Genomic DNA, 16,484 nt, shown 5'->3' on the forward strand with positions numbered 1-16,484 from the left:
ACCACCTTAACGAAAAAAGAAAAACGTGATTTGCCTGAAACTAGGAAGACCTCGACTTCATTGGAAAAAAACTACTAAAGGCTTAGAGTTTCCCTTTTAAGCCAAGTTTTGATATCATGCATGAGCTCATAGCTAGTAGTACTTTGCTTCTATGGAGTATGGACAACTTAAACAAGATGCCTTGTACTTACCAAAATATTAGGACTCTAGAGTCCTAATATTTTTTTGCATTATTTTATTTTTTTGAAACTCAGACAAGCAAAAAGCTTATTAGAGTGACTACTTTCACATGATTGTCATGGCGACAAGATAAAAAAAATACTTTAAACGATTTGAAATTTGATAGAAATTGCTATAACCTCCACTAAGCCACATTCTTCTATACATTTCACGTGCTTTGCTCCCCATGAAAAGTTGGTAATAGGTACAGTACTCTCCCATTGTAATGCACTGCTCTATAACAGTAGTCAGTAGAAGTGGGTCACAGGAGACACATGCCAACACATATGGCTAAATCAAATGAAGCACCATGCAATGGTTGATGATGAGTCAGAGGACGTTACCATCAAGATCAGAAAGATGGCAAAGTTGAACGTCGGTAGAATGGCTAACCAGTCATATCAGACACGATGATCTAACAAGTGGAACCATTCCCATTGGATCAGATATTACTGCATACATGTCAAGTGATACTATTCCTTTGATACTATTAAGCATGATACATGATGTATCCCAATCATTGATATCGCGGATAACGTACCACACGAAGCAAGAAAGCGAATTGTGGAGATCATGCCATTATGGCATCATCAAAGACAAACTTTTTGATATCCAATACACCTAAGCCATTTCATAAACATATATATTTTCTCCATTTAAGTATAGTAAGTGATCACCAATTAATCCTTATCACGAATGGTGGAATAAATAAAGCTTTAATCAATATCTTTGTGAGCAAAACGAGATAATGCTTATAAAAAAAAAATTAGTCAGAAGCTTGCTATTGTCATATTTCATTCCATCATCCATAACAATTCACATGAAGAATAACAAATTATACTGTTTACACTTTTATCTACAGCTTTGAATCTATCATGCTTAACAATTCTTGCTTTTGGGTTGTATGCTATCACTATATTCTTATTATTCGTCTTGTGACTTGTACTAATTGCAATCAAATATATAGCCAAGTTAATGGTACAAACAGCTCTTCTAATCATGATATAGCAATCAGAAAACAAAAACTTTAGTTTTGTCTCCTGAATTCTATGATACGGCAATCGAAAACAAAAACTTCTGATCATATTTACTTCAATTTCATGTATTAAGGAGAGAGATAATCAGAAAGCTACTAAAATAATATAGTAATATACAACAAGGATAAGGAAGAATGTGCAATGGAAAGTAAACTAAAAGTATATATAGCTCCAGTATAATGATATTTGCTTACCTTGTATTAGCATTATACGGTTTCTTTAGATAATCCGAGTAAGATTGATGTCTTGTTAGAGAAGTGTGTTTTCGTCGCATTTCCTGTTCAAGCATTCTCCAACTTTAGTAGGGAATGACATGCAAGCACTAATGACTCAATAAGTGCTCCATACAACATGACTTTAATTAGCTTACCTTATCACGAAAAGAATGGTAAAAATAATCCGATTTTCTCAATTAGCAAAACTCAGAGAGTTGTAACAAAAGCACAACTTATCGATGACATAAGATTGCTTGAAAACCCACAAGAACCTCCCCAGCCAAACCCTCAACTAGTATTTACCAACCTTGCCTAATTCAGTTTCTTATAGAGAAAAGTCAACATGTAGCTATTTCGATTTCCATTAGGCGGTGGTACATGTTTTGTGTAAATCTACATATCTATCTTAAAATTTTTGAAGTACATTTTGTAATAAAATCTATTCTATGTTATAACTTTTTATTTTGTAATATTTGCATAATCAAACCCTTGCCATTTGAATAAATAACAAAACTTAAAGTTAATTTTGTAATTAAATCACAAGCAAATCTCAAAATTGGAAACAAATATTTATTACATCAAAAAAATTTCCTAAAATATCTCTCTAATAACTTGAATCTCTCTCCAATATATTTCTATAATCTTATTTATTTTCCATGTATATTATTACATAAAAATATTTATAATAAAAATACAAATTTTTTTCCACACATTTTGCAATTTAAAATTTTGAAAACGGACGTATATAACTCAATTAATAAAGGGAAAATGTTTATATAAGAGTTCAAAACCATTATAAATATGACTAATAGGTTTCCAACTACAAATGAGCATGAAATTTGGTTTCTTAGGCATCCAAATTAAAAAAATTATTCTGTTTAATCCTGTTATAAATTTAAGAAAAATATAATTTTAAAAAGTTTCAAATTATTATAAACTTTAATATCTTGGAAAGGTTTAAAATATTACAGAAACTCTTACTAATGCCCTAATGTTATAACATTTGATTTAAAGTATTATTAATATTTTAACTCTAAATATTTTAAAATATAATAATATTGTACATAAATATGATTGGACAGATTTGAGTTTACATAAATATGATTATATTTTTCTTACGGGTTGTCTATAATAAAATATTGATACGGGTTAAGTTAAAATATAATTTGTATTACGACAAAATTATTCCGCGGTGTAGCGCAAGTTAACCACATATATATAGGAATCTACTTATAATACAGATTCATAAAATTATGTAAAATCAAATGAAATAAACACGTATAAAACTATACTATAAAAACTAATTACGAAAATGATAAACCAAACAAATATATTAAATTATGGACTCGTGGTGTACCACGGGGTAAATCCTAATCTAATACATGTTTGGTACATGTTTTGTGTAAATCTACATATCTAATACATCCAGGGAAATAAATGATGATCACCAATTCTTTTCTACTTCTAAACGCATGACACAACACAAACATATTGGCAAAAATTTAACGCAATTGGAAAACCACCACACATACATCACAAGACACACATCCAAAAAGCTATTTGGGGAGTGAAGATGAAAGTGAGGGATGTAAGAAGAAACAGAGGAAATATGATTCCAAACAGAGGAGTTCGGATTTATGTATAACATCGTCGCCTTCTTCTGCTTTTCTCAGATGATTGAAATGTATTGACATCAGACGATAACATGCAGTTTGATATCACCAATGATGGTGTACGTGTTTCTTACTCTAATAAATCCAAGACGCCAGCTACATCTTCTCGTACGGAGACAATGAAGATGAAAGCCATGTCTAGTGAAGAAGAGGGAAGTAAGAGCTGTGATGTGGAGGTAAAAGGGCAGATTTTGCGGCTTTCAACGATATTCTGAGTTTATCTCTTTAAATTCACAAGTCCTGTTTGTTTTATATTGCCGCCAGTCGACAGCAACAAGGATTGTTTTGTTATCTTTCTCTACTTCCGATACAAAAGAAAGTAATTGCTTTATGTTCTGCATCATGTTCAAGCATCCTTTAAACTCATGTATAGCCACTAAAATGATTACTACACAAATGTAACAACAATCTCAGTAGCCTCACACGAATTGGTAAAATGTACATCATTCCCTATCACCACCTAACATCCTGGAAACTGATACTATCCTATAGACAGATTCACGACACACACACACACATCTGCACACTCATAACAATCTATAGACCACTCAAACCATTGATCCATCGCCCAAAACTAATACTTGAACAGAGACATCTATGATTAAAGCATATGCACGATCAAACTATTACAGGTGTATGTTCAGAGACATATCATCAATGATTATGATGAATACAACAAAACTAATCTAAGATCCAACTTCGTATCTCCCATCGTTCTGCAAAGTCATTTCATATATCTGAGACCTTCCATTTCTCAAATTCCCACCATTAACACGATTCTCAATCCTCTTACTACTTCCTTCACCTCTCTCCATCCCCTTGATTTCAACCCTCTTCCTCACCCTACGACCACGCAGCTTCCCATCTTTTGGCACACTCTCTTCACCATCAGGATCATCATCAACAGAGTTTGTTAATCTACCATAAGGCTTCACACTATGAACAACGCCTTTAGGAAAAAACCTAGCGGAAGGCAAATCATCAACACTCTCAAACAGCTGCGGACCATCTCGATCGGTCCACAGATCGAATCCTCCGGGTTTCTGAAACCGATCCGCGAGGACCTTGACTTGCTCATCGGCACAAACGGAGAACAGATTCGGCGGTTTCTGAACGGGTTCCCACGGCCGTTCAAGCTCAGCCACCGCAGCTTTAAGCTCGGCGCGTTTCCTCATCTCGTAGATCTGGCGTTCTCGGCATAACCTCGCTTTGAGTAGCTGTTTCTGTTTCTTCGCTTGCATCCTTTTCCACTGCCATTTAGAGACGCCGCCGGGGAATGTTCTCGGACCGCCGCCCATACGGATAACCGTTGATTTTCGTGGCTGTTGAGAGGAGGGTTTGAGAGAGAGTGAAGAGAGCTTTGAGCTGAGGGAATTGAGGTCTGATGATGATGAGGAGAACGATATTGATTTGAAGCAGGAGAGGTCGAATCCGATCATCGTCGCCATTGGTAATCCAAACGAGAGAGCTGAGGAAGTCGAGAGAAGTGATTTTATCTGTTCCAGAAATTTCTATTTTTTTTAATTAAAAAATGTTAAATTTCTACAATCTTAGGTTGACCTTTTCAGTCAACAGAGTTTTTTTTTAATTTTGTTTTGTTGGTGTTGTAATTATTGGGAAATTGCCATATTTAGAGCTATAAATTTAGGAGAATTGACCGAAGTATATACATATGTATATTCCTCGAATGATGAATTTTTTTTTTTTTTTGACATCAGAAAATTGTAATTATATATTCGTCAAAAGTTTATTATTATAAAGAAATAAAAAAAAATGAAAACCAAAATAACAAAACTTTACTCCACACACCAGACCAAATGCAACGTATTACACAATACAACTCTCTTTTGTTTGTATTTTTTTTCTTTTTTTCTTTACATTTCACAACACAAATGACAAATCACGCCAACAAAAACCAAAAACAAGTTCCATTCTCGTTTGGTTCGGTTATTTAGCCTTGAAGGTACTGATGATATATATTTTCACTCATGAGTCCTACCCGTCGACACGACCCACATTTCGAAACGCTCGTCCACGAAAAACGGTGAACCCGAGAGCATGCCCGAAAATCGCGGCTAGGAAAACGCCACCGTTGAACGAAACAACAGCAAGGATCACAAGGTAGCTAAACCCGGACTTAACGGCGTACATAGCCGTACGGAAAGCAACCTTTGCAAGCTTATCAGCACCCGGTTTTATGGAGGCTGCGTCAGAGCACCGAGCTAGCCACTCAGCCAAGAACGCCAAAAAGAAGACGAAGATAAGTGCCAGTGCATACATCCCACGGTCAGAACCAGGCCATCCTGAGAAGAGCACTTGGCAGTTGTAACCCCAATAAAAAGTTGGGTGCAACAATGACGGTCTGTGAGGCGTCTGCGTTTGCGTTTGTGTTGTGGTGGTGGTGTTCCAAGCCTCGACTACGACGACGTTTTTACTAGACAACATCTTCCTTTAGTTTGGTGGATTCAACTACTAAAGAGAATTGGGAGAGGTCGTTGTCGTAGTGGACATAGGGGGACTTGGCTAGTCTTTGCCTATAAAAAGTGTTTCGTCTTGAGAGGAAGAGACTGGTCCTACTAATTATATGCTATGTTCTTGTTATGAAGCAAACTCGAGATTTCCTTGTCGGATTTTTCTTTTAAAAAAGCTACAACTATGTCCATCAATAAAGTAATTATTTTGCCGTATATTTGTACTCTAAATTCGTTTTTTTCCAGCTTATATATAAACAAACTAATGCATATATACATATATTGTAAGCTAAGTAGCTAGCTAACTATAGGTAAAGTATCTTCTTTCTTTTTTGTGTCGACGTAAAATTGTTTGTTAAAGGTTTTTCTTACAAGAAAAAAAAATTGCATGATCCACTAAAATTTAAATTAACAATGAAAAGTAATCCTATTTGGAAATGATGTCGGTAGAGAAACAGTTAAACGATATGTCTTTCACGTTCACTTTACTTTAAAATAAAAATTAGAAAGAAGTAAAAAGAGGAAGAGCTATGGCTGGATTATAAAACATGAATTAAATGAGGGATGCATGAGAATGAGATGGTATATATGGAGCTGATTAAAGGCGTTCTCTAAGTTATGGTCAATACTGGAGGCCAATGCAGGATGCAGCGATTCTAGCTCGGGGTGGTATGTCTGATTGTCTCGACTATTTTGGATTTTTCTAGTTTGAGAGCGACTCTAAGTGTTTGATTCTGGCTTCTGCTGGTGATCCAAGTATGTGGCCTCGACTTCAAATCTACCCAAAGGAGAGTTTTGGACGACAACAAAGAAGATTTCAAGCCACTTTCTCATTCGGAAGTCGGTACACATATCTATGTGCGGGTGTCATAGCTACATTTGCTTGTTCCTTCTCTTGTTATTGTTTAGTTCTTGATAAATGTACCCTCGTAGCTATGAGAAATCTAAGTATTATGTTTGAGAGGGGAAGAGAAGCATGAGAACTATGTTTTTGTTTATCTATTTTCTTACATCATGTGCATAGTGAGCAGTGAGACATACCAACTTAATTATACGGATAAGCCAACGACATCTACTCAACTAAAACCAACTTTTCACTGTTTTGTGATGAGTAATCAAAACCAATTTCAAAATTACACTTTCCTTTAATGCATTTCAAATTGATTCACTTGATTGATGTAAAAGCAAATATATATTCGAACCTTTCGTTTTGAATCTAGATCTAGTGTCAATGCAAACAGCTACAAAAAAGAAGAAAACAATTAATTAAGTCCCTAGCTTTCTATTGTTTTTCTTCAGCTAAACAGTTCTTCAATAATGCGGAAAAAGAGAGAGATAGCAAAATAAGTTAAATAACCCACATAAAACAATTACAAGCATCTTAGCCGGACCAAATTCTCCTGCGAAATCATTGTCAGCTTTCTTACAAATCACATCCAACAGATTTTATCACGACAAGATAAAACAAAAATGTAAGAGGAAGAAGATACCATTGTACCAAATTTAGAACACTGATAAAATGCTTGTACTAAACATTACGTTGTCCAAATCTTCTTGTACTTGAAATCCTATATCAGCATAAAAAAATACACAACTTTGTTTTTTTTTTTTTTTTTTTTAATGTTTTAATATTTGAATTAGTTAAATTAGAGTAAAACAAGATATTTAACGGAAGAGAGTAATAATAAATGGAATTAATAAAGAAGAAGGAATTAAATTCAGCAGTAGTAGTAACTGAAACTCAAGTGTTTGGACTTCAGTGGCAGTTTTAAGTACTTTGCTTCGGTCGGAATCATCATCTCTACAAAAACACTATTTGCTTCGTCTCTCCCTTCGTCTTCTACCTTATCCATTTCGCGCCACCAAGCTTCAAGCTTTTCTTCTTTATCCTCTCACAGCTTTCTCCGATCTGCCTGAGTTTTTCTCCGTAAGTGGTCCCTAATTCCCACTTTTTCCATCTCTTTCTCTGGTTTGGTTTGGTTTGGAGTGAGAGAAAAAGAAAAGGGAAAGTGCCAATTCAATTTTGCTTTCTCTTTCTTCTCCTTTGCTGATTTTCTTGACAAAGGTTTCTGATTCTCTTAAATTTCACTTAGATCTGTTAATCTGTTGTTTTGCTTCGTTCCTGCGTTACATTCGTTCCGTGTGATTGATTTCTAAGAACTATTCAGAGATCTACTGATATCCTCCAGAGCCTCAATTCTTCAAGAGACTTAGCTTTGCTAAGAATTGAGTATGAATACTTCAGTTGTGTGACTCCATTGAGTTCTCTAGTGAAATTATTATGCTTCAGTTCTCTGATAATCTTGTTTTTTTGACCATGTTATATTTTATTATTTGCAGAGTGTTTAGTGTAAAAGTGGATGAAGAAACTAAGATTTGGTAAAGTCTAGAAGGCAATATAGAGCCACTGCTTTGAGGAGGTTGCAGGTGATTATTATATCAGTATGGTGAGGCAACAAAGAGCCTCTAAGGTTCATGAGGATAGATATCCCTTATGTCAGGGCAAGGATGAGTTGGTGAAGCATGATATGTTGGATCCGCCAAGGTATCTCCGAAGAAGTAAAGAAGATTCCCCAGGAAAGGCGCTCAGTTTTGGGGTTTTGGATTGGAAACAGATGGAAAAATGGAAGGATACTAATGCAGAGGGAAGCAAAGGGTCTTGTTGTAGCTATGAGGACACTGCTGCAAGTTCGTTGGAACTAGATTTATCTACTGGTGTTATCAAAAGATTGGAGGTGGATTTGAAGTCTCAGCACATGAGAAATCACAGTTTCTCACTTAGATCACAAGCTTGTTCAGTTGCAATGGATGCTGATACAATGATGAGAATGGATCAAAAGGGAAAACGAGATCATCAACTTCTGAGTATGAAGCAGAAAGAACAGCAAGCATCTCTAAACAAGAGTCTAGTAAAAAAAGAGCTAAGTAATGCCTCTGAGATTAGCCTGTGTACCTCTCCAGGGTCAGAGACAAGTTCCAAGCTTTTATCTGATGTATCTAGCACAGTTGAAGATAGAAGGCATGATGTCCAAGGCGAGTTTTCAAGTCCGGCAAATGTGATTGAAAGAAACAAAAATTTTGTTGAGAAACCATGCTTGTTGGAGCAAAATATTCACACTTTGACATCTAAAAAGGCAAGAGATGCTTCCCCTAACCGGCGGTTTAGCTTCAGTTTTAGTCAGATGAGTAGAAGTTTCAGTTCCAAAGAAAGCTCATCATCATTGTCCAGCGTATCTAACGCTTCAGCTAAATCAGGTCCTTTGACATTCACTGACTCAGTTTACCCCAATCACTCGACCAGAGCAAAGCAGAAGGGTCACAGCAGAAGTAGATCAGGTCCTATACTAAAACCCAAAACCGAAAAAAGGAGTGTCCCATTGGCTTCAAAACCTTCCAACACAAAACCACCAACCATGGAGAAGAAGCAATGCAGCTCAAGAGTTCATGCTCTTTTGCAATTCACATTGAGAAAAGGAATCAATTTGTTTCAGTTTGTGGTTGGAGACAACAACGACAATAACGTTCTTGCTGCCACCATGAAAAGTTCCGATTCATCTTCACGGTCTTACACATTGTACACCATCAACGAGGTCAAGAACAAGAGTGGAAACTGGTTAGGCCGCCACAAGAATGAACATCCATTTGTACATACAACAATTGGTCAAATGAAGACTGTCACTTCTTATACCTCAGAAGATTCATCAATCCACAAATCAGAATCTGTTCTGTTCAGTCCTTCAACAAACGAAGAGCTTGCAGCAATTGTTCAGACAAGAAACATGAGTCAGAGACAGAACAAAACTACTATCATACTCCCAAGTGGAGCTCACACATTACCCAAAGACAGTAACAATTCCCCTTTGCCGTTGATTGAGCGGTGGAGATCAGGTGGAGCATGCGACTGCGGTGGTTGGGACATCGGTTGCAAACTCCGTGTCATATCTAATGATCATACAAAGTCTCACACTTTCTCAAGCTACTTTCAACTGTTTGATCAGGTAAACTAAAACTCGTTCTGTTCAAGAGTAATTTTGGGCATTAATGATCTCGAGTCATTTTAAAAAACCTGATTGAGTTCTCTCACAGGAAGGAGACGAGCCAGTATTCAAAATAGTGAGCCACGGCGATGAACTCCACTCTGTTGAGTTCAGCTCATCGGTCACTCTCTTGGAAGCGTTCTTTATTTCGTTAGCAGTAACCAGTCATCAGAGTTGGTGTCAGGAGAAAGAAGAAGAAGTAGTTTTGATCGGAGATGGTCTGTTGAAGAGAGAAACACCGGCGAAATACGCAACAAACCCACCGGTTTCTCCAATCGGTCGGGTCTAGAGAGTAGAGAAGAAAGTGTGAAGCTTCATGGGCTAGCTAGCCTGTGTTGGATCTGGTATGGACTGGGCTTTAATATAATTGTAATTTAGAGTTTATGAACGAACATAAGAGTTAATCGTTTTTAGAATTTGGGCAATGTACAAAATAGTGAAATGCATTTTAGGCCAGCTCCACTGGCGAGTTTTTATGTGTTGCTTCATATGAAAGTGGGCCAGAAGTAATATAAAATAAAGTAAAAAACCTCAAAAAATAAAGAACCGTTGCTTTAATAAGGCATGGAAGCAACGATTAAGTACCGACACGTGTTTAATTATGATTGGGTGATGAGTAAAAGAGAAAATGAAAATAATTTTTTTTCCAAGTTTTTTCTTTCTTCGCCAAAAATCTTTTTCATCTCTCTCTCTCTCAACTCTCTCTCTCTTCTCCTGACGACAAAGGATCAGTTTTTGGTTTGATTTTGATTTGATATGAAGGTACGTTGGGGATTTGAGATTTGTTTTGGGGTTCTTTGATTTTTGGTTTTGATTTCAATTTGGATATATATAATCGGTTTGGTGGATCAATTTGGTGAATCAGTTTGGTGAATCAATTTCAACGAATTGATTGTTTTGCAGGAGAGTGTTACCATATTTGATTCGACCTTGTGGAGTTTTGTATTGTTAATTTCAACTATTTACAAATTTATTTAAACTTGAAATAAATATGATTAAGTACCCTTGATAAGTTTCTCTAGTGGAAAGAATAATTTGTTTAAAGTTGTTAGTTGATTGATTTGGATTAATTTATAATAATTATATTATGCATTAAATGTTAAGCATCCTTTAAGTAGTTCTGGAGTGGAGATGCTCTTATGAATAATAATATATAGAGTTTAGGGTTTTGCATATGATTCTTCTTTTGGAAACTAGATTAAAAATAATAATTTTTTAACCTTTTTTTGATACGTAACATTGTTGAGAAAAAAAAAAGACTTTTCAAATCAAAGACGTTTTTTACGGTTGAATCAAAAATCATTTAGTATAATATATATTTAAAAAATTGTTATGAAAAGGATATGATGAGGATAGAGAGATATGTAGGCAAGTGAGGGGAGCCATGTGAGGGATTCATAAAAACCGTATTTGACAGACATGCTTCGCTGCATTACCCTACGTACCCACATGCTCCTCCTCCTTAATCACATTTACATTAGTTTAAAAAGTTGCAAATTGGCCACTTAATCACTTACTAATAAAATTTATAATTACCCTCCCGACATTACCTTCGAAATTTTAAAATAAAGGCGTTAATAACGGTTGGTGGGTTCATCTCGATCGTGACCACTGACTACTTTTTTAGTTTTTTTTACTGAACCAAAAAAAAAGAAAAGAAAAAGCTCTTTTCTGATCAGAATTTTGAAAAACTATCATAATATATAGAACGTACGAATATACTCTCTGTGTTTTCACTTTAGAAAAAATTCCAATCATAATTTGATCACTATACCAACGAATTTTTCCTCTAGACGAAGGTAAAGTTTTTGTTTCTCCAATTTTGCGTAACCATTCACTCCCATCTTTTTATTATTGTTCTAGAACAAAACACAGGCTGGACTAGTAATGCTATTTTTCTTGTTGTAACATGTATACGTTAAGATAAAGGCATGAAACTTAGACTCATGGTGATGTCGACTGTTTTATCTAGAGCAGCTGCCAAACGATTAATTCTGTAAGAATTGATAATGACAACAAGATTAAAGGCCAAAGGTGTGAGACTTGTCTGACCCAAAATGTTACCACCAAATTCTTAAAACACAATTGATATGCATGGTATCTAAACTTGCACACCAAAACTTAATGGGTATATTGAAATATTTGACTTCCAATATCATTTTGATATTTTTCCCAAGGAGACTTTTTATGACTTTTCTTTCATTACTACTCTCTATAGCCACCATTGACCATACATTTTCCCCTCTATAATTTTCATTACTTGATTTAAGTTAATTATTTGGAAAAGGCAAAAAAAAAATCACTTAAATAGCTAAATTTTCTTACCATTTTAAATTATACAACTTGAAATAGTAGTCAACATGCATGAAGATTGTTTTCTTTTATTTCCATGAAGAATTTCCTAGACTATTTATACCATGAATTATTTTATTTATTGTTATATTTTTCTAGTTAAATTTTGTTAAGTTGCTTCATATACTATCTGATATAAATGTACTTATCAAATAATCCATATTTAAAAATACCAATTATTATAGATACATTATAAACTTGCATAGCAAAAAAAATGAATAATTAACAGCTAAATACACCCACAAAATTCACAGAAAATATTCAACTGTTACAATTTTAACCAGTCACTCTCTAAAATTGGTATATAAATACTGCTTGTATCATTCAACATGTGATAAATAAATACTGATAATTAATGTTAGAAAATGTTAGATATCAAAGAAAAAATACGAATTTTATTTAAGTCCTATATTAGGTAACATTATTCATATAACGAAACTTTGTTTTCCTCGTATAAAATATATTTCTCTAATTATATAATTTTCTCGGGGTTTTTTGTATATTTGTGGTGTTTTAATAATTTTCAATTCAACCGTTTCTCCGTGTTGAACTCTCTTTCTCTCTCTCTCTCTCTGGCCTTTTAAATCTCTTATGATGGCTTCATTTCTCAGATTCTGCTAAAGGAATTCGCTTTTCCACTTCAAAAAGTTTTTATTATACGTTCTGTAAATCTTCCTTTTCAGCTTTTTCTTAGTTTTCGTCTTCGATCTCTCTGTGTCATTTGTATTCTCTCTTTCGTCTTCTCAGATCTTGTATTGACCATCTGAATCGTTGACCCCCTCGAATTTGTGTTCGGCTAAAAATCCGACCTTTTTCCGGCTTAAAGCTCGAGACTTTAGAAATTTCTTAAAAGGGTTCTCCAATTTTTGTGTTGAGAGTGTTTTTGGTTTCTTTGGGTTGATGATGTTGACCCAATTTGTTGGGTTGTGAAGTACTTATATGGAAGTGATTGTCACAAGACAATAACAACATCATCAACGTTAAACAAACAAGAATAAGATGACGCTTTACATTCGTCGTGAATCTTCCAAGGTTCGTTGGTTTTTTTATGTTTTCTCTCCTAATTCGAATCCTGTGTTGGTTTCAGATTGTAAGCTGATTTTGTTACTTTCTGGGCTCTCTTTTGTTTTTTTTTTGAATAGCTATGGAAGAGGTTTTGCTCTGAGATAACGACGGAGATTGGTCTTCTTGCTGAGAACTGGAAATATCTTCTGGCTGGTCTTATCTGTCAGGTTTTACATCTTTAAAATTTTGAACTTGAGTTTTGATATGTGAGAGTGAGATTCACTCACTTTGGAAATCTCTCGAGAGCTTTTTCGTTGTTGTCAGTTTGAAATTCAAATAAATTGGATCGATGTTTCTTATGCTGAGTGTTTGATGATGGATGACTTGCTGTTTCTTTGTCGTTAAAGCCTTAAATGGAAAACGTTGGATACTGTAATCATTGATCATAGTTTTGTTATACATAGTAACTTTTGAGAGAAAGCTTGTGTCTTTGCTTCTTCAGCAGAAACATGTGTCTTTGCTTTCGTTTTGAGTTCAACAATGTATTTATTTCCTTCTCTTGAGTTTACTTATTTCGTGTGTGCAGTACATTCATGGTTTAGCTGCTAAAGGAGTTCATTATATTCATCGCCCAGGACCAACGCTTCAGGATCTTGGGTTCTTTCTTCTTCCGGTTTGTCTCTTAAGATATTTCAGCTATATGCTCAGTTCTAAAGTCCACTATTCATCGGATTAGAATGGGAGTCTTATTGCTTTGGTTTTCCATTGTACAGGAGCTTGGTCAAGAGAGAAGCTACATAAGTGAAACCGTGTTCACTAGTGTGTTTGTTTCCTTTTTCCTGGTGAGTCTTTCGATCCTGACAGTTTCCTCCTTATTATAAGATTTTTGTACGATTTGGCTCTCTTTCTGGTGATATGTTCTTAGTAATAGCTGAATCTTACTTTGACAGTTTTTGTATCAGATCAGCCACTACATTATAATATTTCGATATTAACACTCTTGAGCTTCTCTTGCAGTGGACTTTCCATCCATTTATTCTGAAAACCAAAAAGATATACACCGTGTTGATATGGTGCAGAGTTCTAGCATTCTTAGTTGTAAGTTCCCCTTAATAGTTATTGCTATAATTTAAGCTTGCTGAGATTACTGCCTTGTTAATATTAAAGTTCGTCGATGCTTCTGTTTTCAGGCCTGCCAGTTTCTCCGTGTTATAACTTTCTATTCGACTCAGCTTCCTGGTCCTAACTATCACTGTCGCGAGGTAAACCAACTGAGATACTTGCACAATGTCTCCTCTGTCTAATCGGTTAAGCTTCATCTTTCCCACTTTTTTTTCTACAGGGCTCTAAAGTTTCCAGATTGCCATGGCCCAAAAGCGCTCTTGAGGTGCTAGAGATTAACCGTGAGTATACATATCTCTCTTTCCCCAATCTCAGATTGTGTTCACACGCATTTCTTTGTTTGCTTATGTTCTCATACTCTGATCTCATCAGCTCATGGGGTGATGTACGGATGCGGAGACCTGATTTTCTCATCGCACATGATATTCACTCTAGTCTTTGTCCGTACTTACCAGAAATACGGCACTAAAAGGTAAAACTTTGTAAACTTCTTTTGGCAACATCTTAAAAAACTTCTCTGTAAATCACATCTCTGCATCACTCTTTTGTTCAGGTTCATAAAGCTGTTTGGGTGGCTCATTGCAATCGTGCAGAGCCTCTTGATCATTGCCTCTCGTAAACATTACAGTGTCGATGTCGTTGTTGCATGGTATGTTTAACTCTCACTCGAAAATTTACCCAACTAAAGAACTTAAATTGAATACAGAGATATATATTGACTTGTTGTGTTGATTATCTTCCCCTGTTTAGGTATACTGTGAATTTAGTGGTGTTCTGTCTAGACAAGAAATTACCAGGTTTGATCTCAGAAAACCCTTCTTCACTGAAACTTAACACTTTTTGTCTTATTTTGCGGAGACACAGTTTCTCATATCTTTCTCGAACCTCTATACAACAGAATTACCAGATCGGACTGCTCAGTTGCTCCCAGTAAACTCAAAAGACAGAACCAAAGAAGAGAACCACAAGCTGTTGAATGGGAACGGTGTAGATCCTGCTGATTGGGTAGGCATCTGAATCTGTGTTTGTTCTCCTTGTCAATCTGAACAAATCCCATAAATTGACCTTAAGTGTTTTTTGTTGGTGCGGGTTTTAGAAGCCGAGGGCTCAGGTGAACGGGAAGATTGACAGTAACGGAGTTCACACAGATAACTCAATGAATGGTGCGTGAAAACTTGGAGAAAAGATCTATATGAAAGAAGCAAATCAGTGGAGTCATGAAGACATGTGGTCTTTTGGTTTTCAATGATTTATCGAATTTGGATTAAGATTCTGTAGGTGGGGTAAAAGTTTTGTTTTTTGGTTGTTGCTTCCAGAAAAGAAGAACAGTAATAGAGAGAAAGTTGCGGCAAATGCTGTTTGTACATTGTCCATATCCTTATTCCCCAAGTAATCATCTTTGTTGAATCACGTTGATTTTCTTTATGCCAATTTTGTTACTAGAAAAGTAGAAACTATTTTGAGCTTTGATGAGACGATCTTCATTGTTACGTGTTCTTATCTTTTTTATGCCCTCTACAACCTTGAGCATTCTTAAAAGTAGAGTATCTAGTTTTATATGCCGTTATGAAAATATCACAAATCTGGTAAGACCATCCTCAATGGTAGGATGTTAGGTGTATCTTAGATGAATTAGGGATTTAATTTAAATCAAAATGTTAATTAAAATCTAAGATATAATATCTTATATAAGATACAAAACAATGTTTAAGAGACGGTGACGTTAAAGTTTTTGAGTGGATATTGAAATAAATATTTGGGATAAGGAAAAAAATATAAATATTATGCGAGCTTGTATAATATTTTTACAATATGATTGTAGAAAACGAACGAGATACGAGAACGAATGGATTTCACATATTCTACAAATATGCATTTAAATCTCATTGATATAATAGCCATTAGAATTCGAATTTGTGATCGAGCTATGCATGAACAATTGAAAAACGATTTGGTCGAGCACATATAGACAAAATATTCCACAAATTACGTTTAAATTAATTGTGTTTTATGTTATTTATGCAATAAATTATATTTCATATATGTTTTAAAATTTTTATTTTGCAATAATTATTATGTTTTTAATAATTAAAATTGTTAAAAAAAAATATTAATATTTTTTATCCTAAAAGGCACAACTTAAGAACCTACCAATTATCCTGCATAAAAACAAAAAAAAACAAAAATACAAATCTTAAATTCTACACTTTTCAATTTATTACTAAATTAATCATAAGATACACATATAATATCCTACTATTGAGGATGCTCTAAGCATTTTGTTATGGACTCTACAGTAGTCATGGATGGAGTCGGATCTTGCAAATTGAAACAGCAAAAGTATCAGTGAAAC

At 34.9% G+C, this 16,484-nt stretch overlaps 4 protein-coding genes across 4 annotated transcripts; 2 read left to right on the forward strand and 2 right to left on the reverse strand.

Annotated features, from left to right (window-relative positions):
* Positions 1–3,543: 3,543 nt before the first annotated feature.
* Positions 3,544–4,665, reverse strand: LOC17889016. The gene has a single exon (XM_006294791.2). The coding sequence runs from the start codon at positions 4,590–4,592 to the stop codon at positions 3,831–3,833; it is 762 nt and encodes a 253-aa protein (XP_006294853.1). The 5' UTR covers positions 4,593–4,665; the 3' UTR covers positions 3,544–3,830.
* Positions 4,666–4,890: 225 nt separating this feature from the next.
* On the reverse strand, positions 4,891–5,821 carry LOC17887587 (copper transporter 4). The gene has a single exon (XM_006295115.2). The coding sequence runs from the start codon at positions 5,587–5,589 to the stop codon at positions 5,140–5,142; it is 450 nt and encodes a 149-aa protein (XP_006295177.1). The 5' UTR covers positions 5,590–5,821; the 3' UTR covers positions 4,891–5,139.
* A 1,561-nt stretch (positions 5,822–7,382) lies between these two features.
* Positions 7,383–10,068, forward strand: LOC17889997. The gene is made up of 3 exons (XM_006293810.2): positions 7,383–7,542; positions 7,956–9,613; positions 9,702–10,068. The coding sequence occupies exons 2-3, from the start codon at positions 8,060–8,062 to the stop codon at positions 9,939–9,941; spliced, it is 1,794 nt and encodes a 597-aa protein (XP_006293872.1). The 5' UTR covers positions 7,383–7,542; positions 7,956–8,059; the 3' UTR covers positions 9,942–10,068.
* A 2,493-nt stretch (positions 10,069–12,561) lies between these two features.
* Positions 12,562–15,578, forward strand: LOC17889310 (phosphatidylinositol:ceramide inositolphosphotransferase 2). Its single transcript, XM_006294607.2, has 12 exons — positions 12,562–13,036; positions 13,147–13,236; positions 13,596–13,682; positions 13,783–13,851; positions 14,027–14,107; positions 14,200–14,271; positions 14,352–14,412; positions 14,504–14,603; positions 14,685–14,780; positions 14,882–14,928; positions 15,030–15,136; positions 15,228–15,578. The coding sequence occupies exons 1-12, from the start codon at positions 13,004–13,006 to the stop codon at positions 15,300–15,302; spliced, it is 918 nt and encodes a 305-aa protein (XP_006294669.1). The 5' UTR covers positions 12,562–13,003; the 3' UTR covers positions 15,303–15,578.
* Positions 15,579–16,484: the final 906 nt, after the last annotated feature.

This window comes from Capsella rubella, unplaced genomic scaffold, assembly GCF_000375325.1.
Source record: "Capsella rubella cultivar Monte Gargano unplaced genomic scaffold, Caprub1_0 scaffold_4, whole genome shotgun sequence".
Classification (NCBI taxonomy): domain Eukaryota; kingdom Viridiplantae; phylum Streptophyta; class Magnoliopsida; order Brassicales; family Brassicaceae; genus Capsella; species Capsella rubella.

Coding starts and splice junctions, on each gene's coding strand:
- LOC17889016 (XM_006294791.2), bottom strand. CDS start 4,592: ATGGCGACGATGATCGGATTCGACCTCTCCTGCTTCAAATCAATATCG.
- LOC17889997 (XM_006293810.2), top strand. CDS start 8,060: ATGGTGAGGCAACAAAGAGCCTCTAAGGTTCATGAGGATAGATATCCC. Junction 9,614..9,701: donor ACTTTCAACTGTTTGATCAG/GTAAACTAAAAC, acceptor GTTCTCTCACAG/GAAGGAGACGAGCCAGTATT.
- LOC17889310 (XM_006294607.2), top strand. CDS start 13,004: ATGACGCTTTACATTCGTCGTGAATCTTCCAAG. Junction 14,108..14,199: donor GAGTTCTAGCATTCTTAGTT/GTAAGTTCCCCT, acceptor TTCTGTTTTCAG/GCCTGCCAGTTTCTCCGTGT. Junction 14,929..15,029: donor TCTAGACAAGAAATTACCAG/GTTTGATCTCAG, acceptor TCTATACAACAG/AATTACCAGATCGGACTGCT.
- LOC17887587 (XM_006295115.2), bottom strand. CDS start 5,589: ATGTTGTCTAGTAAAAACGTCGTCGTAGTCGAGGCTTGGAACACCACC.